We start from the raw sequence: 24,640 nt of genomic DNA, 5'->3' as shown, positions 1-24,640 counted from the left end.
ACATGCTTTTTTTTTTTCTATCAATTTTGGGTTGTGGGATCATACTGCCCGCCGGTGTTGGGGTTGTTGTAGTTTCTTGTAAGAAGCCGTGTTACTCTCCTGACTAGGGGAGGGAAAGAACACCGGCACTCCGTACAATGCACAGAATTACCCAGGTATATTGTGCGGAAAAAAAAAATCCAGATCGTATCACGCCATCCTCATACGGTTTAATGACATTGCCCAAAGATGCGCTAGGTGGTGGTAGTTCGCCCGAACCAAGTTTTCGGGACTAAATCCTCCACCCAGTTTGGACTGGTTCTGAATATCGGTTGAGAACTGATATGCTACACTGCCAACCCTTCTCTTACCACATGTAGTCGCCGGGCAATTTGATCAATCCCAAAGGAAAAAGAGGAGAGATGAAGAACAACCGAAAGGTTTCATGCAAAGGTCTCATTTAGGTACTTACTCCACAGAACTCGATATAGAAGTCGCGTATCTTTTGTCTCAGATCTAAACCCTTCCTGCATTTCCAATTTGAATCCTTTCTCCAGTCCATCGATCATCTTTCCGCAACACAGGCCAGCTCGTTCCGTCGCCCTTGACGAGCGTCAACTCCAGTTTTGTTCCCAGCACGCGGAACTGTGACTTGTTGGGGTCAATAGGCGCAAAGAGCTCGTAACTGTCTTGGTAGCGCTTGTTGTCGGTAGTCGGGAGATCCAGATCGATCGATGTGGAGGTGAATTCAACCTTGGCATGGGCCTTATCGATCTTCTTCAGATAGAGTGAGACATTCACAGAGTGTGCAGTTTGATAGAAGTCATTTCTATTGGTCATTAGTTGTAGCTCCCATTTGGACCTAATTCCCGTAAAAAAGAAACACCAAAGTAAAAAGCTAGGAAGAGTGATGATGGCCTACCTGACACTGTCTACTTTCTCTTCGCCGGGAGGCTTGCCCTTCCCGACAAAAAGATGCCTCTTCTTCGCCGTACAACCTTGGATCTTCAGGAATTCATCAAACTCTAGCACTCTCTTCTTACAACAAGACCAGCCCTTGCTTCCCTCGTGGAAAATCGGATGTCCTGGGTGGTGGACGCACTCTTCGTCCTCCCGCGAGACGTCGGGATTGTAGGAATTATTGCAGCCTTTTCGGCGGCAAGTGGCATTGGCTGGGATTGCGAGAGATGGATCGTCCGATTCTGGCTCTTCTGAAACCGGCGTAGGGGGATTAGAGGGAGGAGGGATCGCAGGCGAAATTGCGCCCCGTGGCACCCCGCTATCCACGATAGCCGCGGCTGGGGGGGTAGGCAGGTCTTCTGCTGGCTTTGGCTTCTCGTCCACCTTTGGGGTGTCATCTACTATGGAGTGTTTCCCTGTCGTACAGGGAGGAATCGTCATGAACTCCTCAAAGGTGAGAACGCGTGGTTTGCAGCATTTCCAGCCTAGGATCCAAGAAAGCGATGTTAGCCGCACAGGTGGTTAGGATAATAACTTCGGAGGGTACTTGCTGGAGACAACCAGAAATCAAACAAAGAAACACCGAAAAAGCAATCCAAGTCTACCCCAGGCGAAAGCATCTTTACTTACCTTTCTGTCCTTCGTGGAAAACTGGTGGACCGGGATGGTAAATGCAAGGCTCCTCGGAGTCGGTGAATTCCTTTCCACAACCTTTGTGAACACACTTGGATGCCATGGTGATCAGTCACACAATAGGATATGACCTAAATATCGCGGCCAATGGGTTTTTCTTCTTTTATTCCCAACGAAAGAAAGAAAGTAGCGGAAGAAGTGGGGGGAGATGACGGAGGGGGAGTGTTCCTCTAAAAGATGTTGCTGGACTGCCCAGAATGGGTTTAGTCCGGGGAAGCTCGAAGGTTCCATCATCTCGGAATCTCCAGGGTTTGTGTGTTTTGCGTATCTGGACTTTATCCTCCTCGGAACCAAAACCCATATAATTTTACAATCAATTCTTCTCATTTTTGTCGCCGTTATGCTCCCAACCGCTCGTTTATTCCAAGCTGCACGCGTCACGCTCTTCACTCGTGCTGGCTGTGGGCTCTGCGATACCGCCAAATACAATGTGACCCAAGTCCGTAAGCGACGGCCTTTCAACTACGCGGAGGTGGATATCATGGTCCCCAATAATAAGGAATGGAAGGATGTTTACGAGTTTGATGTTCCCGTTCTGCATGTACAGTTCGCCAAGAATGCAGCTGGCGAGCTGTCCGATCCAAAAAAACTGTTCCATCGGTTTACGGAGCAGGAGGTTGAATCACTCGTTGGTGATGCAGAAAAGGCACAGTCTTAGTCCCGCTTGTACAACTACTCCGCTACTTCCCAATCAAAATGCTGGAGTCTGCGTCTCTTATGATGGAGTCATATATATTCCATGCTACGAGTTGGTAGTCTGATGTTGTGTATCCTAAGTGGCTACATGCCAATCCAACTCTTGGTGCCCGCCTATAGTGTGCTGTATGATTACCATGGCATCGGGCCCTAGTGCACGCCATCGCCTCAATTATTCATTCGAAAGGAATGCGGGGAAGCATCCGGAACTGAGTGGACCAATTTACCCTCAAGAAATTCTTGGCCACGAATTCTAGGCCGATGAGCAGCGGGTTTTCCACTGCTGCGTGCTCTGACGAAATATCCCCCACCCGTTGAACCACTCCAACTAGACCACCAAGGTTCTCTCCAGCGATAAAAAGGAATTTAGCATGTCTAATAGCCTCGAACGTCATGTAAAATGGACAACAGCTAAGCAAGGACCCTGTTTGGTTGGACAATCACGTACCTAGGTATACTCTTTCAACCATCTACCCCACACTCGCATATACTCATATCATCGAATTCACTTCTGTGGCTGTAACCCTAGCAACGACTTGTCCATTACCATTCCACCGGATCCAGGCAGTCCTGCCTTTCTCAGGCTAGACGGAAATCCAATCGTAAACCAGCTTAGTGATGAATCCGGAATGGTTAGTACCGAAGCACAAGCCACACATCTAGTTCAGAATCAGACCAGACGATTTATAAAGATGATCTGCGCACCAATGGAATCGATATCTCAGATGACCATACTCAAGGCAGCTTCTTGGGGGTTAAATAGCCAATTGTATGATGATACACCCCTTTCTGCCCGTACTCGCCAGACTGTCACTTTACACTGATTACCTCGACTCATGCTTAAATCGACGACCGGGTTAGCTTAATCGTTACTACTTGATCGGCGAGCTAATACTTACCTATCATTGCTTGCGAGCCTTATGAATGTTCGCAGTTGTTATACTCGGGGAACAAATCGTCCTTTTTCATAACCAGGGTGTCTAATAACGAGTGTGTGCTTGCTCTAGAACATCTAGATTTAAATGAAGAAGGGAAAGATTGGCCGGCCGTACTTATATCAGGTTCATTTCCAGTCCCAAGCAGCTCGCAAGCAACCACTCAACATGCTATCTATCCGTACTAAACGACGAATCCATCCTAGAACGATAGTAAAATCCCCATCTCACACTAGGGTAGCAGCGACATCTTTCCTCGGGCTCATCCCAACAGACCCTATCATGAATATTGGATCAAATCCCCACTTAATCTGGAGCAATCGCGCATAGTTCTCATTTCCCCAGAATGACCGTATTTCGATAAACCCCTGCATCTGGCGTAAACTCACGCAGCGGATCCATAATATTTGTGAGGTGAGGTCTTTCCCCAAATATCTCGAACCAAGACCGGGTCAGTAGTTGCACCGGGATACTACTGTCGCGAGAGGATAATCATGCGGCCGAGTTTCACTGTCCATCTGCAGCTTGCTCTTCCTGTCGTGGGGATTCCCTGGAGAATAGATACAAGCTCGTTCTGTTTCTCCTCGTCCAGGAACGAGTCACTGCGAATGATGCGGGAAGAGAAACTCAGGCGGCGCTCGAAGGGATCTGAGCTTCTTCAGGATATGGATACCCTTTCGATAGTTCGATTGGAAGCTGGATATGATGTGCCCTTGGAGATGAGACGAGTGAGTCACAAAGAGTAAGTAGTCCAAGTTGGTGAATAAAGAAAACCATGAACAAAAATAAAGTAATAACTCCCCATAATGCAAAATAAGTCCGGGTCTAAACTTCGACCCGAATAGTCCTAATCTGTCCTTTTCGTTAGCAGTCGGCGATTGTTTTGTTTTGCACTTCCTCCACGCTCGGGGTATCGACATACTTCGAAGGGACAGTCACTGGAGTACGTTCATCTGACTACCATAAACCCAGGTTATTCAGTGTATACAAGCTGTACCCAATCTTCAGGGAATGGCACATTTACCTCTAGCAAGGGATACCTAACTTGAGTCCACGCTCATTTGGAATACCGGCTGAAAAAAAAGTAAAAGAATAGCAAGTAAAGAATAGTAACCAAAAAGTTCAACTATCCATGTGTGGCTTGCCCGGGGAGTGAAACGCTGCATGAATTGACAACCGAGGGGGAGAGAGCTGACAACAAGAGTGAAGATCTGGTTGGGTGGCATTGCATCGAATCGGCTGGTATATACAGCTTCAATGACACAAGTACACATCAGGCTGCATAACAGCGCATGGTTACATTGTCGACCAAAGCCATATCTAGGCCAGTTCCTCTATTCAAGACAATTACACTCGTCATGAAAGCTTCATCACATAAAAACTCCCTTTTCTCTTTAATATAATACACAGAATGCGGGAAAAAGGCCCGGCGCGTAGCTGGGATTCGAATCGGGGCCGCCCAAAATGCATGCAAGAACAATAAGAAGATATCAAGCGCAATCCAACGCCAGCTAATAGGAATACCCCCGCCTCTTCGTGCCGTTCCCGTTCGGAAAAAAGAAACGGTGTGACCTGGTTTAGAAATCGGTAACACGACCTCCATAGCTCCAGTCACCCGCAGAACCCCATCGCAGGGGTTCGTTCTTGGGTCCTCCGACTTCTCCAGTCTTAGGATTCTTCTCGCCTTCAAATTCGGGTTGAAGTCCAGATCGCAGGTCCCGATGAAGTCCCTCTTCTCCCTCGCCACCTGCCTGAGTCTCGAGTTCAGAATCGGGGGACTGGTTGATCTTTGGGGGTTCTTGAGGGGTGCTAAAGGCGCCAGTAGATTGTCTCTGAAGCTGCTCGAAGATTTCTTGTTCTTCCTTGGGAAGCCTGAGTGGTGCAGGGCCCTGTCGGAACGGAAAGGCCGATTTATCGTCGCTGAGTCGTGCCGAGCGGCTTGAGAAAAACGCACGTCCGAGGAGAGCCCGGTTGGCGTGAGTCAATGCACGACGAGATACAGTGGAAATAGCCATAGCTAAATAGATTAATTTTGCAAATGAAGATCGAGCTGTGGAGCACTTAAAAAAAAAAAAAAGATGATTTTGGTGTTGAGTCACAGAGAAGAGGAAAATGAGGCAGAATGCGGAGTGGCGGAAATAAAAGGCGCGATTGCGGCATTTTGGGTGGAATTCCATTTCATCGCTGCGGGATTTTGTTCTCTGCTCTTATACTCTTCCCCGCGCCAGCTTCCTCGACAACTTTCCCCCCTGTCGACTCAATTGCTCCCTCCACTTTCTGCTACCTCTTTTGATTGAGTCGATTCATTTCTATTTGGGATGTCGTTCGTCCGTATAGCGTCACGCCGGCTGCCGCTGGCCCAAAGGTTGGTGGTCTCTGCAGTTGAGTCACCTCTACAGCGCCGATATGCCTCTGCGACAGCTCAACCTGTGCAAGGAAAAGTGAGTCCCTTGAGTTTCTCTTCCTACGTGGAGTGTATTTTTTTCAATTTAACACACAGCAGAAAGATGCCTCGCGCCCAACCCCCGATCCTGCGGCCGATTCCGTCTCCGTCGCTTTCGTCCAAGACCGAGCGCCTTACCTAGTCCCTACCTACGTTCGACCAAGCCCTATCATGGTGAAAGGAAAAGGAAGCTATCTGTGGGATATGGAGAACAGACGATATCTTGATCTTACCGCTGGTATTGCTGTTAACTCTTTGGGTCACTGTGACCCCGAGATTACCAAGATCATCGCGGAGCAGGTATATATCACCTCCGTCAGTTGTCTAGTTCGGCGCTCGTTCTTTTGCTAATGGATATTGTGTACGACAGGCTGATACACTTCTTCATGCCTCGAACCTCTACCACAATGCTTGGGTTGGCGCGCTTAGCAAGGACCTGATCGCCCTGACCCGCGAGTCTGGTGCTATGCGTGATGCTTCCCAGGTCTTCATTTCCAACTCCGGTGCCGAAGCAAACGAAGCGGCCATCAAGTTTGCTCGCAAAGTCGGCAAGTCGCATGACCCCTCCGGAGCAAAGCATGAAATTGTCTCCTTCCACAACTCCTTCCACGGCCGCACCATGGGTGCTCTATCCGCCACTCCCAACCCCAAATACCAGGCTCCTTTCGCCCCCATGCTCCCGGGCTTCAAGTACGGCAAGTACAATGACGTCGAGCAACTCCAGACCCTGATTACAGACAAGACCTGCGGTGTGATTGTGGAGCCTATCCAGGGAGAAGGTGGAGTCAACGTTGCTACTCCCGAGTTCCTCGTTGCTCTCCGCAAGCGTTGTGACGAAGTGGGCGCTGTCCTGATCTTTGACGAAATCCAGTGCGGTCTCTCCCGCGCCGGCACCTTCTGGGCCCATGCTCACCCTTCTCTTGCTCCCGCATCTGGGGAAGCTGCACACCCCGATATCCTGACCTCCGCCAAAGCCCTTGGTAACGGTATCCCCGTCGGTGCTACCGTCGTCTCTGGCAAGACTGTGGCCGGACACATCAAGGCCGGAGACCACGGTACCACCTTTGGTGGAAACCCTCTCGCGTGCCGGGTTGCACACCACATCATCCAGCGCCTCGCCGACCCCGAGCTCCAGAAGTCCGTCAAAGCCAAGTCCGACCTCCTGGTATCCGGCTTCAAGGACCTGGAGAAGAAGTTCCCCGGCGTTATTTCTGAGGTCCGCGGGCGTGGCCTAATCCTCGGCCTTCAACTGTCCGCAGAGTTCTCCCCCAAGGTATCCGACATCATCACTGCGGCCCGCGAACGGGGCATGCTCATTATCAGTGCCGGTGAGGGATGCATCCGGTTTGTCCCTCCTCTGACCATCACCGAGGAGCAGCTCAAGACTGCCCTGAAGATCCTGGAGCAGTCTATTGAGGCTGTCGCCACCAAGGCATAACCTGCCTCTTGAATTCGATTTCGCTACGGTATATGATGATGCCGATTTTACGTTGGTTATTCTAGATACGTACGAGAGATGTTCATATACCACTTAAGTTAGCCTTTCTTCTTTTTCTTTTTTTTTTTTTTTGGTTCGTTTGTTTATAGTTTTCAAAGGGGTTGTTAACGTGTAGATTATAGAGAAAAGCAGGATTCTTCTTCTTCTTCTTCTTCTTCTTTTCAATTTGGATAGACCAGTAGGTTGTAAATAGCACCAAAACCACCAACAGCAAATATCCACAAGTCCCTTTCCTTCTTTCCTTAAACCGACTTAGCCCCAACCAGGTCTTACAAGAAGGTAGATAGATAGAAGAACTATTCCTACAATTTAGATGCCTGCTACATCTTTAGTTGAGAGAGCAAGGTGGTTTCCATCGGCAAGTTGTGCATTCCTTGGGTGCCGATTCTGGGGATCGGCTGCATGGAATGGAACTTAGGTGGGCCGCACTTTCTACTCCATCATGAATACAGTCGGCTCAATCTATAGTTAGATCCACTCGAGATTCAGATCGTGCTATCCTCTTGACTTATACTTGCTCGTGTACGTACGTACTGTATACACCGCTGTACCTTTGGTAGTAAGATTCAAGACCAGTAGGATATAGGACTATAATAATATTTTTTATCTTTATTGGTTCTATTTAACATATGTTTCCCCCCCCCCCCCCTGTATATCGCTTCTCTTAGTCGTACCAGATGGCATTCATGCCGAATCCCATCTCGGGGATATCCACCCGCGCAACACGGGCCAGGTTCTCGTCTTGGAACCGGTAGATCTCGACGAACCCCAGCTGGTCGTCGCAGAGGGCCAGCCACTCGTCGCTGAAATCGCAGGGGCTCACGGCGTTGGAATGTCCGCCGCTGGTGGAGGTGGGGTGGATCCAGAGCTGGCGCTCGATGTTGCCGTTGGGACCCAGCTTGAACGCTGTGATGTATCCCGTGACATCGAAGTGGTTGCTGCGGGTGGTTGCGAAGAGATATTCGCCGCTGCGGGTGGTGAAGGTGACGTCTCCGCGGTACTTATTGCGGGTAGGGAGACCTATGGTGGGGGAAAGGGTTAGAATTGGGAACTGCGGATGCGCAAGTTGAGTTGTTGGAGGAAAAAAAAAAAAAAAACTGGTGGACACACAACGTACCAGGGGGGAGAAGAGGATAGGCGATGTGGGTGAAGACAGGCTTGTGGGTGCGCTCGTCAATAACATAAACTGCCAGACGGTTCCCGGCCTCCATCAGCGCATAGAGGTACTTGCCGCTCTTGTGCATCTCGACCCAGCGAGGATGGTCACCAGGAGCGGGGGCCTCCAGGCAATCAACAAGAGTCAATTCCCCGGTTGTGGCATCCTTGGTATGAGTCCAGATTTTGTTGGCCTGCAGGTCGGCCGAGTACAGGTAGGTTTCGGTAGGGTCGAAAACCATGCCATGGATACCGGTGTTTTCCTGATACTCGTAGTTCTGGATGTTCTTGGCAAGGCGACCGTCGGATTCTACGGAGAAGACATTGCCGTAGCCAGCGTACTTGTAGAAGGGGTTTCCGTACACATTGTACGGAGGCTGGTGGGCTGCCAGGACAAAAATGGCCCGGGTGTTGGTTTCTTCGCTGGCGGCCAGGGCTGCATAAGAAATGTTAGTTCGAACTGCCACAAATCCGCCTTGAATATACACCGAGAAAGACGTTACCATGACCTGCCACAGGATGTGATATCTGGTGAACAATGTCTGTGGGACTGTGCACCGCGAAACTGTTCCACCTCTTCATGGCGGCTCCATAGATGGTTTTTTTGTCATGCTACATTGTGAGAGATAAAGTAAGCAAATAGGTTCCACGAAAGACACCTCAGAGCAAGACTTACGGAGAAGGTCATCCAGGAAATTGGCTCGTCTGTAGGGATTTCAGTCTTCTTAACCAAGTCAAGAGTCAATGCCTCATCGTCAAAGGCAACGGTATAGATGCGCCCTGGACGGGTCCAGGTGCCCACCATCAGATGATGCTTCATATTGCCGTTTTGCGGGGAAATGGATAGCTCAAGAGGAATTGAAAAGAAGATAAATTCAAATCCCCCCCGAATATTAGAGAGACAATCAAAAAAGAAGTCAAGAATATTGTCATGAACGGCAGTCATGAACGGCAGCGAACCGGAGTTGTGCCTGAGGCAGTAATCCAAAAGGCCCCCCGCAACGGGCGGATGAAGAAATTGCCGGCTGGTGGATTAAGAAAATCCGGGATATCGTTGAGCGCTTATTAGTTTGCATTCTAGGGTTTATCTAGGGCCTCTGTCTGGGTAGGATTCGACTGCTAGAATGTATCCTAAAGACACACTGCATCACTACTTCTGCTAGAGAGTTCATCATCACCGGTGGGGAGTAGAAGAATGGGCAGAGCTGTTGTACAAACTAGCTATGCGAGAGAAAACCTACCCCACACTAGTACTATCTAGGAGCGTAGAACATGGGGAAGTCTATCAGGAGCTCACAAATATATGATGATACCCTCCGCAGTTTGACTTACTTTAGGCCCTTAGGGTGTATACACTATACGGGGGTTCCTGGGGGTTGGCGATAGAAACAGGTGCTGGTGCTACAGGAATATCATATTTCCGACACCGCGTAATGTCATGTGACACCGCGTCGCGTTCTCCTGAATATCAAGGTTCCCAGCCTCGTCTTGTGTTGTTTCCCTAATCCCACCACGACAGCCTCAGTATCCATCCAACTCGGCCAAATTTATGAAGCGGAATTAGAGTGTCGCTCTTCAAGACTTTAGTCACTTCGGATACTTGACCTGCAGACGCCCTGTCCATGCCAAAGCCAGCTTCTCATCTCCGAACTCGGTCGTTTGGTCGCGCCTCCTTTGCCGTAATGGCATCGGATTATACAGCTTTTTACCTCTTCACACTTCCCTAACTTCCATCAATCATTCTCAAGTCTGTTCGTCTGGAGATTCTTGGGAGTCTGGTGGAAGTTGGGAATCTAACCCTAATGTACCTTTGTCGGTTTAAACGCTTCACAGTGAAGCATAGGAGCTGCCATCCAGTCGTAAAGACGAAAGGCAGTTGTCCAGAGCCACCAGGCAACTAAAGACGGCTTACTATGCGTTCAATTCCAAACTGGAAACGCGTCGGTTTTCCAATGCTGGGCAACCTATGCGGATCAACTGGGATGGTTGTGCTATGCCACATCGACCACGAGCTGGGGATGAAGGGTGAACTTTTTTCGAGCGCCTCTGTAACATGAGGTTGAAACCTATTGGTCTTTATCGATGCGGAACATCTGAAAATCGGTGTGAACCATTGCATATTGCCAATGGATCATTTTTGAACACAACAGATGTCTTTTTTGACTTGCCTACACACGTTCATAGAGTCGGCATGCCTAATTAAAAAAAAAAAAAAAAAAAAAAAAAGGTCACTTGTCGGAATCAATCAAATCGAACGACCAATTCATGGTCAACTGGTTTGATTGTAGCAAGCCTTTTTTTTTTTTTTTTTTTTATTGCTTCGCTGCAGAGTATGATTTTTGGATGGCCGACAAGCTTCTCCAAGACCCTTGGCCTGTTGTCACGTTCCGGACTCGATCTGTTTCACCCGCCCCGTTTCAAGTATGCATTATACTATTCGATGCTAGAAGAACCCAAATCATGGCATCAGCCAACGATTTGCTTCAATCGAAGGTCCCGATCCACTGTGTCAACCATCTCTTTGCAATGTAGATTGCAAATTGATCGATGGGCCCCGACTCTTTCTTAAGAAGCGGTTTTTGTGGATGTTCTTTGTCCGTTTCAACTTTTGCCCTCCAAGCCCGTCTCGCGCGGAGAGGAAACAAAAACGTGTCCCGAGAGGTACTGTATCACACACAGGAGGCTAGACCAAACATTCTCGGTGCCCGGGAGTGTTCGTTGAGAGGGCTCGAGTCTATTTGGTCATGAGGGCAGGTCAAGCAGCCAGACTATTGGCCTACGAAAAAATAGACACTTTACTTCTTTCGTTTTCATGAATGTTGCGAGGTGGCTTAGTGCTGAGTGTTGGGTTCACCGAACTTCAGCCATCGTCCTGGCGGTTCAACATCTGTCTTTTTTGGTCCAACGGCGTTCTTCTCTTCTTGATCTTTCGGGTTCCCTATGTATCCAGTGATGAGTGACGGGGCCTCTCTCGCGTGAGGATCAAAGCCTAGGCTTGTCTGCTTCGCTTATTCGCCGATACTACTCATTGCAAGACTCGGGATAGGTATTCAAGAAAGTGGATTTGCCAGAGGCCCCGGATACAGTGCTGGATGTTTGTCGAGTGGCTCTGTTCGTGAACTGCCGTTTCCTTATTTTTTTTATTCTAAGGAAACGGCCCCCCCCCCTTTTTTTTTTTATAAGTCTCCCAATTCCGAAATATCTGGCTGGCGTAGCTAACTACCGATCTAGGAGGTTGTTAAAGCTAAGCAGAAGCTCCTCGTTGCCTCGCCAATCCAGTCAGTCTGCAAATGTGCCAGAAGGAGTTGGAAGCCAAGATGACCTTTGGTATGTCGGGCGTCGATGGTTTAGCGGAGATTACGCCGTTTTATCTTCGATGGGTTCTTGGTTGAGGCATGAGGGAAAGGGTTGTTCAGATCAGATTAGGTTGCTCCGCTGCCGGAGGTTGTGCCGAGGAGGGGGCTAGAGGGAATCCAGGAAGCGTTGGATATTCTTAAAAAAACGGGGTGTTTTCGGCAAAGAAATTGGTCATTGAGGCTGATTAACTTTATTCTCCTGGGTGCATTAGGACTGAAATGTAGATAATATCGACTTACGAGGTCACTCTTTCCTCTCTCCACTACTAGTACTTTAGAAGAAGTAGAACCATCCCAAGCGATCAAGACTTCGCTTCTGTTATGGATTAGGCAGATTGCATTCTATGGCAAAAGATCCCAATTCCCAATGTGAGTTACCAGATCAGAGGAGATTCTCAAGTGTAATAAATGAGGAGTGTAGTCGTATCTTCATAACATCATATAAGCCCTCCTCCTCCTCCCTTTCTTGTTTAACCAATCTAGACGCCGGCTTGTCTCATCCAATTTGGGTGCCATATTCTTCCCTCGCAGTCAAGATTCCTGGACAACAATAATTCGCTCCACGATCCAATCTGCCAGTAATTGTCCCTCCATCTTCCATTGTCCAGACTGCCACATTTCGTCGAACCAGTAGGCCCAGCTCTTACCCTGGCCACGGGGGAAGAGGCTCGTCTGTTTCTTATTCCGAGTGATTGAGAGATCATTGTTGACATTAGTGGACCCGAGCCCTACTCCGGCCATCTGGTGGCGCATTCGCCATTCGTGTTCTGCCTTCTCACCTGCACGGCGTGCCACCGCTTCTTCGTCTTCATCTTGATAGAGCTCGCATTTGTTGCATGCAGTGCAGCGAGACCCCGGGTTGATGCGGAAATGTTCACAGAAATGTCTATATCCCTCGTGTTCCTCTTCCTCCTCTTCCTCCTCGTCCCCCATTCTCAGGCCTAAAGCCGCCCTGCCTAATGGATTAATATTCTCTTGTTGGCGGGCACGACCACGATCGCCAGCGTTCAATGGCGGCCCAAGAGCCTTGCGACATAAATAACACATGGAATAGCCGCAGGTGCAGGTTAGTTTGTTGCACCCGGAGGACTTGACAAAGGATAGGCCACAGCGTGGGCAAGTGCGCTTCACGGCAGCCGTTCGAGCAGCCTCAACAGTGGCTCGAAGGTCAAGTAGTAAAGGTTCGTGACAGACATGGGGGTCACGCCAAGGTTTCTGACAGGTTATGCAACTAACCTGTCGACAGCTTAGGTTTGCACAAGTAAACCGCTTCATCCGTCCCTTGAGACATAAATTGATTAGGGCGTTGTTCAAAAAATTAGGGACCACAGTAGGATCTAGAATGTAGAAAATAGCCATAAAGACGAGAAGGAAGGGCACTGTGTCCAGTACGATTATCATCATAAAGAGGGTAGGAAATAATCCGTCCCGACGGAAATGCCAGATAATGCCATTGGCAGAAGGATGGTAAACGGGGTCAACTTCGGCGTACGAGCAGAACGGACATCGGATAAGCTTGTACTGCGACTTCAGAAGTGCATCGGAGGCAAGTCTGGCTTCGAATTTGGAAAAGGTTTCAAGCCCTGCCTTGTCCAGAAGGATGGCCCGTTTGACGATCTGGGCGTTCAAGACACCTTGGCATTGCTCATGGGAAGATGGTGCCAAACATTTCAGCGTGGACCTCTCGACATCCACAGAGGTATTCCAACCCTGGCCAAAGAGTGCTTGATGAACAGTGTGGCGGATACAGTTGAAGCAGATTATATGCATGTTGTCTGAACAGGTCGAGATCTGTTCGAATGTGACATCTGTGAAGCAACATTCGCACTCATACAATGCGCCAGCCGCCTCGGCTTCCTGTTCGTTTAACTCCTCTGCGAGTTTCAAATCTCCCCGTTCCCGTTCCTCATTTCGCGCTCGAAGTAGTGGCGCAACCAACGCCTCGTGCAGCTCTATGTCCAACTCGCGGCATCCCGTCTCCTTCAATCGGGGGACTAGATCCCCATCTACACGGCGTTGCCAGGCTATGAGGGGATGGTCATCTTTACATTTCTTGCGCTTAAAGGATGGGAGAATGCTATTGAAGGTCGCTCTCCATGTCTTCCGTGAAAGGTCTTGTAGGATCGGCCGGGCCCGTATATAGCTGAAATTCCCCTCCGCTAGCACCGCGTCCACCGTGCTCCTGCTCATCCCATTGAACTCCTTCGTAAGAAGTCCTTTCACAGAACTCTTATATTCATTCGTCCGGAATAATTCGTCTCGGGGTACCGGAGCCCCGCCGTCGCTCTGGCTGGAAGGAGAGGTGGCCACTGCATCCCCTCCTTCGCTCCCCGCAGCTCCAGCTGGTACGTTCCATCGCCCTGCTACCCATTTTTCCTTGTGACGCAGAAGCTGTTCCACGCAAACATGAAGTCGGCTGTTCCCATCAAATCGTATAAGCAGTTCACGAAACACCTCGATCTTCACGTCCGGGAAAATCCGAACGAGGGTTTCAAGGGCTTGGTTCAGTTCCTCCTGTTCTCGCGTCTGCTCCTCAACATCAACATGGGAGGTCAGCGGCGTCCTCGAGCGAGACTGCGATGTGGTTCCGAACGGGTTATTGCGAAGAGCCTCATTTAAGGTGGCGGAGGGATTGGTATCCCGGGATCGGAGCGGGGGGGATTTTGTGGCGGATCTAGAGAAGCTAGGAACGGATAACGAAAGCACCATTGTTGCATCGAAGGGGAAGCAGAAAACCTGTTACATATCGTCGAGCGATGAACGAACGATATTCGCAAGCAAAAGACAGACGCTGAGCGATAGAACAAGGCTCCAGCTGAGAGATGGTGAATGTTGTCAGCTTACAAGTCTGGTATGTCTGTCCTCTTCTTTAGGCAGGCGTTTTAGAAACCACCTGGTGTCAGGTGATCCAGATCGCAAGTTTCCCCCACGCTAAACATTCAATTTACATGACTTTCAACGCGCTGCCCCCTGTGCAGATGGAGTTTTAGACACATGTTCGGGTGGGAATTCCAGGTAAAATTTCCAACAGTGGACATTCGGAAGGCTTACTTACGGACTGCTGCAGGAAATTCCTCCGCTCGTAGCGGAAAACCACCTCGACCCTCCCGGCCCAACAATAGCTTTCAAGATGCACATCGGATCGGGACCTATATACACAGCTATCTACTACAGAGTAGATGGATGCTAATCATGCTATTACTCCCAGATGGGACTACTCTGTCTTGTTACGAGATCAAGCCTACTGTTCTGCCACTTACCCACCCGCAACGGTTGCATCGCGATTGTCATGCATGAACAGCTCCCTCAGTCAGGCTGCAGCCGCTTGATTCTGGCAATCAGCCCGAGCAAACCCTACATGCGGACGAGGGCTAGAATCGACCTAAATCCACTGACGGGTGGACATGTGAAATAGAAACTTGGAGGAGTTTCAAAGGATAGATGATGATACGCTTGCACAAGCCAATAGGCGTATTATTGGTTTCTTGTAACCATTGGGCCCATTCATTCCGGGTTTCTCTGTTGGTTCGTGCTACTAAATCGTATGAGTCCCGAGTCTGGATACTACCCAACAATATCAACATAGCACCACATTTCAACAAGGACTCTCTCATTTCATGTGTGAACACATTCGGCCCCATGGTTTTACTACCCAATTAAGTCAGGCAAAGTATATAGGGCACGTTCCTGCTAAGCTAAGGCAAAGTAACTATGATGGAATTGCTATTGAAGCTGGCGAAACCGGTTTTCCATGCATAGGTAATCAAGATGAGTCGATTGCGTGTTCCTTAAGAAAGCCATTCCAGTCGATTTATACACTTTCCTATAAACATAAGACGCATCCTGATTGGAATTTAGGTTTCGGGTTAAAGCAGAATGAAATATATTATATATATATGAAAAAAAGGTGATACGAAGAAGATCATGAGCGATAACCGATCGCAAGGGTAAGTTCTGGGGTTACTTTTTCAAAGTTCCTTCTTGAGGAAATGCTCGGGTTTATGGGTGGTTTCGTAATCGACATGGACATAGGCACGCTCGACATCAGGTAGCGACTCGAGTTTCATCTGCAGCTCCTCAGCGATGTCGTGGGTGGCACGAAGGGAATCAGAGGGGTCCATGACGATGTCGACTTCAACGACGAGACGAGGACCAGAGGTATAGGCGCGAACAGTGTCAATAGCTGTAATCAAGGGAGAGTGGGTCATTGCTATTCGCTCCTGATTAGTACTCGGATCTAGAAAGAAGAAAACAAGGGAGAAATACCGATATAGGTAATGAGTTGCTGCATTTTAGTATCGGCTGTGATCCCAATCAAAAGCTGGAACTCATGGTACGCAGTATAAAGCCAAAGAACACTGATGAGAGTGGATAGCAGGATGGCACCCATGGGATCAATCCACCAGCGGAGCTTACTACCGCCCACGGAGGTAAGAATACCGAAGCCATTGATGAAAAGATCGTTTCGGTGGTCTTCCCAGAGAATACGGATCTGCGAGACCTGGTGGCGAAGGGCAAAGCAGTACAGGAACAGCGCAAACTTGGTGCAAAATGCAACAACAACAGCAATAACGGATGGCAGATGGAAATCCCCGGTTGCGGATTCGGAGCCGCTCACGAGGTCACGGATGGAGAAGGCGATCAGGAGGATAGAGACACCCGTCATGAGGAAACAGAAGCAGATATTTCCGGCAGTTTCAATGCGAGCTTTCCCAGCGGGGAATTTGCGAGGGTCCACACGTTGGACGGCCTTGTTGCAGAGGAGAAGAGTCAAGTTGGACATGGGGTCGAAGACCGAGTCAGCCATAGTCGTTATCAGCGAGAGCGAGCCAGACGAAATAGCACCATAGAGCTGTAGAACAGAAAGACAAATGTTGGCAGCGAAACTGCCGTAAATGGCGATCTTGTACTTTAGCTGGTTGTTGGTGTTGAGCTCGCGCGCGTCGCGAACGTGCTCCTCGACAGGCTTCAGCATGCGTTCGATGTTTTCATTCTGCGTCTTATAGAATCCCTGCAGCTCTTTCCTCGCAGACGAGTTCAGAAACCGGCGAATGTTGGAGCCCCCTGAATTAGAAGAAGACGCGCTCGCCGTCCGTGAGATCGCTGCCGATGGATGTCCATTGCGTTTCCGTGACGTGTTGGCCTGCGGGTGAATCTCCCGAATCTCTTCATCCGTCTTGAGCTTTGATGCTAGCTGGTACGGATCGTTGTCTTGAGTATAGCGGGGTGGAGGTTGGCCTTCTGAATCATGGCTGCTGGACCGGTGCTGCGTCGTCTGGGGCTCAAGAGCGGTAGTAGTGCCCTCGGAGACGGAGTGGTCTCGGGCGTGGAGATGAGCGGATTGGAAGGGATGGTGCGAGGGACTGTGGCGGAAATGGCTATCCTCCATTTTGAGAGATGGAAAAATCGATGACAACCAAATTGAAGACCAGAGGAGTGGGAATTCTTTTATGTGAGGAGGAAAAAATTTGCACTCCCCCCCCCTTCTTCCAGTAACTTGGTAGCATCACGTGATATTACATATCTTATCTGATCAATAGTTAACCTTATCTACATACATACATGTAAAGAATCTACACCCAGATAAAAGTAAAATCTTCAGTAGATCCACAGAAGCAAGTTGAGAAAGGTAGTTTGTCCGAGGCACTGCAAACCTGGTTGCCTTATCTGTGCAGCTCAAGTCAAGCTGGGGAATTCATTCAATCCATTGAATAACTTTGATCTTCTTCGTCACGCACGAATAAGTTTCCGACACAAAAGGATTCCGGTTCTCATCAAGCCAGACAAATCGATACTCTGGGTCGGTTAATAAGCCCAAACACAGAGCTGTTTATCCTTTGCAACTCTTTTCGAGTGTCTTGAACAGCAGCCAGTAGTACCTGGCTTTCTAGCTTCCGTGACTGGAGTTAGGTTTTGATCCTCGTTATCTGTTGAAAGGGATTGAACTAATTTAGGGCAGCTCCCCGAAGACAGGCTTGTATATTCGCTTTAACCATTTCCTCGCCTTTATAGGAGATGAGATCACGAATCCGGTCAATGAAGACACATTAACATCTTTATAGTAAGTGGCGTTAGTAATCTGTTTAACGGCGACGTCCTCTTGTCATACCTGGCCAGAAAATAGCCGATTTCTTCTGTCCGCCAGGATCCTGTATAATTGGTATTGTCCACAGTCACCGCGCGGTCGTCGCACGTGCGGCTTCCGGGTCAAGGTCTGTGTCCCTGTCCCTTTGGCGCCTTCTGTGGTCCGACTGTTGGCTTCTGCTCTGCTGTTCTAGCCTGGTTTCAATGCTTCTTATTCGATTCTCCATGGCTGTCTGACTGTTCTGTAGAAAAGATACGAACAGAACAATCAAAGCGGTCTGTAGGGCAGCTTTTTGAGTCCCCATATGCAAGACACCAATCTGCTCCCCCCCTGTATTAGAAAGATACTATCAAGAATAATTCGGCACGTGGACTCGGAATGAACCTGCTGGAAAAAGAAACCAGAGCGATGATTGTAATTCCCTAACACACGCATCTAAAATACATGAGAGTTAGTCTACCCCTAGATGGCCACACATGTCTCTCAATATGCCGATCATAGGCAACTTCAACGGCATTCGCGGCAGCGGTGGAAAGCTGTTTGGTTAATAAGTCAGAGTACCACGAAACACACTGCTTACCCGAAGCACCGACGTATACCTACGGCTATCCAATAGTCCCAGAGGAGAAAAGGAGAAAGAATATGACAGCGTTAAAAGGGTGCATCAAGCCCCTGTGTAATATTATATCCATCAATCCAACCTTCGTGGACGCATTAAGTACAGTGCGGCTCTCTCCACAAGCCATATACAAGAACAAACCCAATCATCTGCGGCGGAGGAGCCAATAATCAATATTGCGGGAAGAATCCAAAGCCAGCCCCGTCCATACTGGTCGACAGGGGAGAACCATATTCGGCAAGAACAGATAATAGGAACCTAGATTCACATCGGGAGTCGCGTGGTGCCGTCCATTTTATTCGGGGTACTGTTGAGGCCCCCGCTTCGGATGATGCCGTTGAAACAAGGATTCTCTATCTATTTATTGATGAGCAAGGGTAGAAAAGGAAGTAAGTTCCCTGTTGGGGGTCCGTTGGGGCGCTGCCGGAGGGAGTGGCTGCCAATATCCGATTATTGACATGCAATTAATATAGCTCGTGATTCGTCATATATCATGATGCGAATAAAATATTGTCTGCAGTGGCAGGATCACCGATTAAAACCACATGATTCCGGCCACTAGACCTATCACAATAGCCATAGAGCTCCCACGCATATGCTCCGAATTTGACCCAAACCCACCAACTTTGGACTGTCCAGCAGTAGTCGGGAGAAGGGCTGTTGGCTGTGTTGGCTGTGTTGGCGTGGGAAGCAAATTTCTTGTTTCTGGGGGCAAATTCGACTGGGCAGCGCTGCTGTTATTCGACAGTTGCCCGTTCGCCAAGTCTTTATCCAACTGTGGTAGTTCCTCGACCACTGAATCCTCCGGGTCAAGCTGCTCGCCAGTGCCCAGAGTAGAATCCGAAGGGCCCGAGATTAGAAATCTATTATGGCGAAGAAGTTCAAAATAAGAGGCAAAAGCGCCCCCGAAACAGCCTCCAACGCGGCAGACCTGCTGCCAGGAATCACGAAACTGCAAGCGCAATCGGCGTGAGAATGGATCCATCGGTGCTTGTTGCTTTGGAGGAATTGAATCCAGGTTACTAGGCGACACTGCGGGGACCTCTTCATCGATAGGTGTCAATGTAACGGAAGAGTTGGTAAGGGTAAGTGTAGGAGAGATTGCGATCGGGTCCGGGAATGGTTCCGTTTCAGTCGAAAAAGATTGTAATATTTGTTGGTCGTCCCATTGCTTGATGACGAATGCTTTAAAAGCGCTAACTCCTCGTGTGAGACTCGAAGACTCTGAGACCGAATAGGGAATAAGTTCGTCGTCTAAGACAGGAGCCACTTCAAATGTGCTGCGTGGCGGCGCTTTTATCACGGACTGCGGTTTGGAAGGTGTGCGATCGAGATATGACGACGGGTAAAAGCCATCAAACAGCGAGAACTTAGAGTGGCCACCGTTCAGACGTAACCGCGATCGGATATCAGTCGAGCTATTCTTGACGCGGGGAAACGGTTCTGTAGTATGCAGGTTAGTTGAGCGCGCGTGCATAAGCCTCGGAAGCAAGGGAAAGGGACCAGGCACATACGTCGGTCGTCATGTCGTGAGGAACCGATATACCCGAGATGGAAGGTGTAAATCTCCCATTCCTTCGCAAGAGAAGGCACCAAACTAAGCAGGGAGAAGACAATGAGGGCAAGGAACGGGATAGCGCCAGGTTTTTGTAACCCCGACCGCATGATCCACGTTCAACAACTGGCCGCGAAGGTCCAATTCTCAACACGACAACCGGTAGGATTCTTATTTGCTGGGGAGGCTTCCAAAAAGACCCAATTCATTGCCGTGAAAAGCAAAATCACACACACAGAGAGAGGAGATGATCGAGATAAGGGTCGTATGCAAGTCTGTTGTTGTTGTTGTTGTTGTTGTTGCTGCACGTTGGGCCTTGCCAGCTACCTGTCGCTTGTCCAGTAGATTATTTCCCCCCTGTCTCTTTTCTTTTTTGGAATTTTCCCCCGATGCCAGTTCGCGGCGCCTCCACTCTCCGTCGGGTTATTGGCAATGGTTAGTTCGAGGCAGATAAGGCTAAGCCAACAATCGGTCGGTCGGTCGGTCGGTCGCGCCCCAGCAACGGATGGTTTCATATAAGATAGTGGGGGAGTGATGCAGGGAAAAGAATCATCTACTCCATAAGTCTCTCTCCAGAACCAGATGGAGGAGGGGTTGCAGAGATCGCGAGTCGAAGAGGTGTAGATGACGTAAAAGACGAGTCGTCGTAACGTAACTCGAGTGTGCAACCGAACGATAAGCTCAGCAATGGGGGTAATAGGGGGAGGATTATAAAACAGGGAAAAATGATGAACACCTAGTAGTCCCCGTGCCTAGGTAGACATCAAGTGGAATAATTCGCAGGACTCGATTGTATTCATCCAGCCGGGTATATTGTAGACCCTAAAACAAGCAGAGCAATGCGGCTGTGGTTATTTTTGGCGTGTCGGTTTTTTTTTTTTTTTTTTTTTTTTCTTGGATATTTTGGGCCGGAGCACAACTTCCGCAGCCAGTAACTGGGAGCCTAAGCCTTAAGGCCCCCAACTGGGTTTTTCTCCTGGATAAAGTTGCCTCAGGCATCACAATCAGCCTCATCCTCCGGGTGCAAGGCGCAGTCACCAACAAGAGTGCCATCTCGTACACCATCCTAGGTAGATAAGTTTACTAGGACTCAGGGAGTGCATTTGCCTATGATAGTTTTAGCACCCAGAAATTCCACCAATGGTCTATGGTATAGGTACAATGCATTTGGTGAACACAGACACCGCCAAATATAGAAACTATGCATAAATAGAAACAGATGATATCCGAGACAATTCAACAACGATAACCAAAAAAAAAAAAAAATACAAAAGAATATCAGCAGTCAGACGTCCTCAGAATGTAGACAGAACAAAATACAAGAATGTTAGAAGATACATAGGAGGAAAAAATCCAAAACTAGTTACCGACGACCCATCACACCATAAACATATCGCTGCAACTCTCGTCAAACCTATACACTATTATTCATGGATGGGGTATCGGGTATCAAATAGGGTTTATCATATTCGGACGAGGAACAGCGGGGGGTAATTCATTCTGGGCCGACTTGGGTGTCTTGGGGGTCCTGGGCGTTGTGATCGTCGTGGTCGGTGGTGTCGTGGTCTTGACGAGACGGGATGCAGTCTTCTTGGATGGCGGAGTTCGATTTTCGTCACTTCGTGAACTTTCGCCTTTCGGGGTCAGGCTACGTGTCGTGCTACCTCCATGGCTGCTCTTCTTAGCCCCGCGCTTCACCATCTTACCCAGAATTCCGACGATCTCTGCGGCATCCTCGAAACTTTCATCGTCCATCCCCTCCTGGGCATTGTAGACATCTGCGATGGCTTGCTTCGCTAACTTCCGACAGGCATTAGAGTCCTGCAGACAATCGTAGAGATAGGCGGCGTATTCGAGCTTGATGGATAAGCGCAGAGGGTGAGACCCTGGAAGAAATTGCTCTGCCAAAAGAGCCGCGTGATTGAAGCAGGCGGTAGCCGTCGGGGTATAATCGAGAGCCGGTAACAAAAAGGAGGACGTCGTCTGCGGAGGTTGAACCGGCGCTAAACCAGGAGGAACTTGGACCGGGGGGATCTTGACTCGAGATGTGTGGTTCGAAGAGTCTGGTGACCGTTCCGGTACTGAAATGACATCTGCTTTCGACCTGAATGAGAATCGCGATTTTTGCTCCCTGGTTGGTGTGTCCGGCTCAGATGGTTCGCCGGACACAGTTGCGTTGCTGGAAAGGCTGAGAATCCCCGGTGAGTGGATGGCGGGTTGATTATGGAACAAGACAAATATATGGTAGAACGAAGCTCTGAGCTTGTAGGCTAGAATTTTTAACTCAACATGGGCGTCTACCATGGGTAGAACGAATTCTTCAAGAATCAGCAGGCCCTCCCGTGAGAGCCATATAATATGGTGGTACAGCTGGAGCGACTTGGTTTCGCGAGAAGGGTCTAGTCGCCGTAGCCGTCGCGCGCGAAGGAGTTTCTTCGATAGCATCACCGAGAGACCTAGAATCTTGTATAGCATAGCAGACAAGAACGGATTTTCCAGGCTTGTTATGGCGGCAAAGTTGCCCAAGGCCTTCTGGTCCACCTCGGCCGAAGCCATCCACAAGACTAGAGACGACTCTGAGTCTATGATCGCAAGAAATTTGCTGTAAACATTAGCATTGTCCATGGTCAATTGAGACGTTGTCATTGATAAATTAGTAGAGGAATAGGGAAGAGAGTTGATCAAGTGTGAGCCCACGAATTCAGAACAATATCGAACTTGCCAGCCAGGCAAAGGTATTCAAACTATAAATGCCACAATTGCGACGAGAACCCCCCCCCCCAAATGACATTCAAGGTAAACCGGGATAAATGTGAAACAAAATTCAGCGCCAAAAAGTGCATGAGCTTACCTCGGAAGCGCGCGCAAACAGAAAATAGAACAAGATCAGCCCTTTTTCAACCGATATAGCTTTCCATACTCGAGACCAGCGCTTAGAAGCGAAATAAGTCGCGCTTTGATTTGCTTGTGCCTGGCGCCCAGGATAATGCTCCGTGAATAAGAAGAAGAAGTCACTTTTGCATGCTGGTATATTGTCGTCGTCTTGTTTGTTTGCTTTTCACTCGCGCTTGTCGAAGTATGATGTTGAAACAATCCAGAAATCGATAATGGACCTTCAGAGAGAATCCTAAACCAGAGAAAACCCTACCAATTTCAAGCAGATGAACAGGTTATGTTACATATATATAAGACCGAGTCCGCAACGGAGCCTCTCAATGGAACCACCGAGAAAGAACACTTCGGTGAACAGGGTAGGACTCTAGGGGAGAGAAAAAAAAAAGAAAGAAAAAAAGCTAGGGCGACTGGCAGCTTAGGGAATCCTGACGGGAAATAATAACAAGAATTTTCTTGGAAAAATGGTCAATGCTTCTCAACGAGCAGCCTTAGACAGTGTGTCAACTTGGGAAATTGGGTTCGAAAGTATTCAGGGCATCAAATCAGTCAGTTCGCACAGTGAACCAAAGAAACCGAGGGGACGACAAGTAAAATGGAAGAGATAAGCGAGCTGACAACGCAAATAATACAGTAAGGAGCAGTTCACGGTCAGAAATTCAAGGCAGGCAGCTCGTGGTTGTAAAGCAGGAGACAACGTTGCTTCATAGTGTGCAACTTGAGGGCGGCCGGGCGGGAATAAGTCGCCTATGCTGCTTTGCCAGCAGTGAGCTGGCAATTGAGCATGGAATTGCTAGCCAGCAATGATAGCGGTGATTAGGAGTATTATTATTATTATCAAGCCTGGGGAAAACACGACGGGGTCAAAATGTCAAACAGCCGAGTGACTGGTCGGTAAAGGCCCGAGTTAGCCCCCGAAATAAAATAACCAGATATCAGCCACAACTGATGCAAAGTGGATTATGCTGCGGTTGGTAAACCGCGTGCAACAAGGAAAGAGCAAGAACAATGATGCAAGAGAAAAATTATCTATTCCGGAGGGATGTTCTTGGTGACGGCGAGGCGAGTCAAGTCCTCAACTCAAGTCCACACAGTGACGTTGTCTGAATTCGCCTTGGTAGATCAAAGGAATTCTTCGCTGTTTATGAGTGAGTTCATACTTTCACCGAGTCTTTCCCCCAGGGCTCTCTCACTTGCCTCGCCTTCTCGTGTTGACCTTTGGGAGGCGACGGCCGGAGGGATCGGGCATGAATAGAAGGTAACCACCATGCTCTTAAATTCGAAATCATCATCATGATCAGAATTATTACGGGCTTGACCGCGAAGTAAAGTGGCAACCCCCCCCTCCCTCCCCCAGCCATGCCGACAAGACGGGATACGGACAGCGCATCAACCATTTAGTTCGATACGTGTCAGAGCCCAACTGCGGGCTTTCATTAGACCTTGCAGCCTGCTAACCCAGCCAGAAGATGCGATAGGACCATCTAAGTGGATCACCTCACGTTCTAGCACGAGCAGTAGCCTCATGAAGTAAAAACCTTGCAGGCCAGACCGCATTGCAGGAGGGAGAATCCTCCGGACAGCGACGAGATCCCTCTGTATCGCTTGTGCCTGAATGTGCCAGTCTGCGACGGTTCGGTCCACTAGCATGCAAGTGTTGGAGAAGCTCAGCGCCCGCGCGCTTCTTAGCTTAGAATTGGCGGCAGGAATGGACTCGGGCGAACGCAAGAGTGACAGTTGGCAGGCCATGCCGCCATTTGCCAGCGTGGCATCG

The 24,640-nt window shown here is 49.0% G+C and overlaps 10 protein-coding genes across 10 annotated transcripts; 3 read left to right on the top strand and 7 right to left on the bottom strand.

Moving 5' to 3' along the window:
* Nucleotides 1-192: 192 nt before the first annotated feature.
* P175DRAFT_0499172 (cysteine and histidine-rich domain-containing protein) lies at nt 193-1,778 on the bottom strand. The gene is made up of 3 exons (XM_040896673.1): nt 1,570-1,778; nt 902-1,424; nt 193-808 (listed from the first exon to the last, which is right to left on the bottom strand). The coding sequence occupies exons 1-3, from the start codon at nt 1,673-1,675 to the stop codon at nt 496-498; spliced, it is 942 nt and encodes a 313-aa protein (XP_040754035.1). The 5' UTR covers nt 1,676-1,778; the 3' UTR covers nt 193-495.
* Nucleotides 1,779-1,972: 194 nt separating this feature from the next.
* Nucleotides 1,973-2,290, top strand: P175DRAFT_0491082 (glutaredoxin family protein; the record flags this gene model as incomplete). Its single annotated transcript, XM_040895821.1, has 1 exon — nt 1,973-2,290. One exon carries the CDS (start codon nt 1,973-1,975, stop codon nt 2,288-2,290), a length of 318 nt encoding a protein of 105 aa, XP_040754034.1.
* A 1,056-nt stretch (nt 2,291-3,346) lies between these two features.
* P175DRAFT_0499171 (uncharacterized protein) lies at nt 3,347-4,186 on the top strand. Its single transcript, XM_040896672.1, has one exon. The coding sequence runs from the start codon at nt 3,758-3,760 to the stop codon at nt 4,007-4,009; it is 252 nt and encodes an 83-aa protein (XP_040754033.1). The 5' UTR covers nt 3,347-3,757; the 3' UTR covers nt 4,010-4,186.
* A 654-nt stretch (nt 4,187-4,840) lies between these two features.
* P175DRAFT_0555304 (succinate dehydrogenase assembly factor 4) lies at nt 4,841-5,278 on the bottom strand (the record flags this gene model as incomplete). The annotated part of the gene is made up of 1 exon (XM_040900624.1): nt 4,841-5,278. The coding sequence occupies one exon, from the start codon at nt 5,276-5,278 to the stop codon at nt 4,841-4,843; it is 438 nt and encodes a 145-aa protein (XP_040754032.1).
* Nucleotides 5,279-5,452: 174 nt separating this feature from the next.
* On the top strand, nt 5,453-7,276 carry P175DRAFT_0499168 (acetylornithine transaminase). Its single transcript, XM_040896671.1, has 3 exons — nt 5,453-5,704; nt 5,767-6,006; nt 6,077-7,276. Exons 1-3 carry the CDS (start codon nt 5,582-5,584, stop codon nt 7,142-7,144), a joined length of 1,431 nt encoding a protein of 476 aa, XP_040754031.1. The 5' UTR covers nt 5,453-5,581; the 3' UTR covers nt 7,145-7,276.
* A 563-nt stretch (nt 7,277-7,839) lies between these two features.
* Nucleotides 7,840-9,258, bottom strand: P175DRAFT_0555302 (lactonase family protein). The gene is made up of 4 exons (XM_040900623.1): nt 9,036-9,258; nt 8,863-8,971; nt 8,322-8,795; nt 7,840-8,224 (listed from the first exon to the last, which is right to left on the bottom strand). Exons 1-4 carry the CDS (start codon nt 9,177-9,179, stop codon nt 7,869-7,871), a joined length of 1,083 nt encoding a protein of 360 aa, XP_040754030.1. The 5' UTR covers nt 9,180-9,258; the 3' UTR covers nt 7,840-7,868.
* A 2,988-nt stretch (nt 9,259-12,246) lies between these two features.
* P175DRAFT_0432900 (uncharacterized protein) lies at nt 12,247-14,424 on the bottom strand (the record flags this gene model as incomplete). Its single annotated transcript, XM_040893570.1, has 1 exon — nt 12,247-14,424. The coding sequence occupies one exon, from the start codon at nt 14,422-14,424 to the stop codon at nt 12,247-12,249; it is 2,178 nt and encodes a 725-aa protein (XP_040754029.1).
* A 917-nt stretch (nt 14,425-15,341) lies between these two features.
* P175DRAFT_0555300 (cation diffusion facilitator family transporter) lies at nt 15,342-17,152 on the bottom strand. Its single transcript, XM_040900622.1, has 2 exons — nt 15,982-17,152; nt 15,342-15,925 (listed from the first exon to the last, which is right to left on the bottom strand). The coding sequence occupies exons 1-2, from the start codon at nt 17,102-17,104 to the stop codon at nt 15,684-15,686; spliced, it is 1,365 nt and encodes a 454-aa protein (XP_040754028.1). The 5' UTR covers nt 17,105-17,152; the 3' UTR covers nt 15,342-15,683.
* A 1,802-nt stretch (nt 17,153-18,954) lies between these two features.
* Nucleotides 18,955-20,084, bottom strand: P175DRAFT_0433286 (uncharacterized protein; the record flags this gene model as incomplete). The annotated part of the gene is made up of 2 exons (XM_040893593.1): nt 18,955-19,862; nt 19,934-20,084. 2 exons carry the CDS (start codon nt 20,082-20,084, stop codon nt 18,955-18,957), a joined length of 1,059 nt encoding a protein of 352 aa, XP_040754027.1.
* A 1,142-nt stretch (nt 20,085-21,226) lies between these two features.
* On the bottom strand, nt 21,227-22,743 carry erg27. The gene has a single exon (XM_040896670.1). It carries the CDS (start codon nt 22,528-22,530, stop codon nt 21,424-21,426), a length of 1,107 nt encoding a protein of 368 aa, XP_040754026.1. The 5' UTR covers nt 22,531-22,743; the 3' UTR covers nt 21,227-21,423.
* Nucleotides 22,744-24,640: the final 1,897 nt, after the last annotated feature.

Source organism: Aspergillus ochraceoroseus (assembly GCF_002846915.1).
Source record: "Aspergillus ochraceoroseus IBT 24754 chromosome Unknown P175scaffold_2, whole genome shotgun sequence".
NCBI lineage: Eukaryota > Fungi > Ascomycota > Eurotiomycetes > Eurotiales > Aspergillaceae > Aspergillus > Aspergillus ochraceoroseus.
Note: the sequence above shows the minus strand (reverse complement) of the source record. Positions and strands in the feature narration are given on the sequence as shown.